This window comes from Galeopterus variegatus, unplaced genomic scaffold (assembly GCF_000696425.1).
Source record: "Galeopterus variegatus unplaced genomic scaffold, G_variegatus-3.0.2 Scaffold11232, whole genome shotgun sequence".
In the NCBI taxonomy this organism is placed as follows: domain Eukaryota; kingdom Metazoa; phylum Chordata; class Mammalia; order Dermoptera; family Cynocephalidae; genus Galeopterus; species Galeopterus variegatus.
This window is the reverse complement of record NW_007737343.1, coordinates 8,151-9,364: the sequence shown is the minus strand read 5'-3', so window position 1 is coordinate 9,364 and position 1,214 is coordinate 8,151. Positions and strand designations below refer to the sequence as shown.

The 1,214-nt window shown below is 37.4% G+C and overlaps 1 protein-coding gene across 1 annotated transcript in view; it reads right to left on the bottom strand.

The window, feature by feature from the left end:
* Nucleotides 1-1,214, bottom strand: part of LOC103610488 (choline transporter-like protein 1) — a 17,997-nt gene that overhangs the window by 15,553 nt on the left and 1,230 nt on the right. Inside the window, exon 2 of the mRNA XM_008594647.1 lies at nucleotides 1,021-1,164. Within this exon, the coding sequence (XP_008592869.1) occupies nucleotides 1,021-1,164 (144 nt within the window). The remainder of the gene's footprint in view (nucleotides 1-1,020; nucleotides 1,165-1,214) is intronic.

The window sequence follows — 1,214 nt, the reverse complement described above, 5'->3', positions numbered from 1 at the left end:
TATTGGGTTATGGTGGTAGTGTTACAAAGTCTTTTTCTTTCCTTGACTGTTCAAATTTTTGAATATTTCATAGTTTGAAATACAGACCCAATGAAATATAATTATAATTCTATTTATTGTTTTGCAGATTTTAATGCATAGAATAAATTGACTCCTCTCAGATATTTCTAAGAAAAGTGTAAATCTCATTCCCTAACAGCTCTATTTTTTTTTGTTTGTTTTTGTTTTTCAGGGATCCCAACCCATGACCTTGGGGTTATAAGGCTGCGTTCTAACCGATTGAGCTAACCAGCCAGCCCCCTACCAGTTCTATTTTATTTATTTATTTATTTTGGCAGCTGGCTGGTTCAGGGATCAAACACTGGACCTTGGTGTTATCAGCACCATGTTGTAACCAACTGAGCTAACTGGCCAGACCTTAGCTCTATTTTAAAGGGGTTTATATATAGCAACAACAACATTGATAACTAACACTGACAGAGAACTTACAATGTGTTCAGCACTGTCCTAGATACCCTACATGGAGTAACCAGTCTAATCCTCACAACCCTAGGAGTTTGGCACTATTATGATCCCAGTTTTACTGATGAGCAAACTGAGGCACAGAGAGGTTATGTAAACTGCCTCAGGTCACACGGCTAGTAAGTGATAGAGCCAGGATTTAAATCCAGGCAGTCAGGCTCCAGATGTAGTATCCCTAACCATCATGCAGACTGTTACCTAATTATTTACATTTCAAAATAGGTAGGGAGAAACATGGCTATTTACTTAGCCTCTCCATGCCTTGGTTTCCCCATCTGTAAAGTTAGGATAATAAAACTTACAAATTTACTGTATTAAATGAGCACAATACATGTAAAGTACTTTTAACAGTGCCTGACACACATTAAGGGGTTTATAAGTGCTTGCTGTATATTGTTACTTTTGGTTTTTTTGTGGGCTATATATTTTTAAAATTAAAGAGTGAATAAATATATGCAAAAATTTACTGTATGTCTCAGACGAAATACTTGGTCTTACCTTGCCTAGGAATAACATGAAATCCCCCACTGTGTTGATGGCAGCCACTCGCAAAGCATTCTCCACCAGAATAACAAAGGCATCCTTTGCTGAGGTGCAGAAGTTGGTGCTGTTGATAGCTGTGGCTGTGTATGCATTCTGGGAAAGCAGAAACAATGTTTTTAATCAATAAACTGAAACTTTCTGCATTCTGG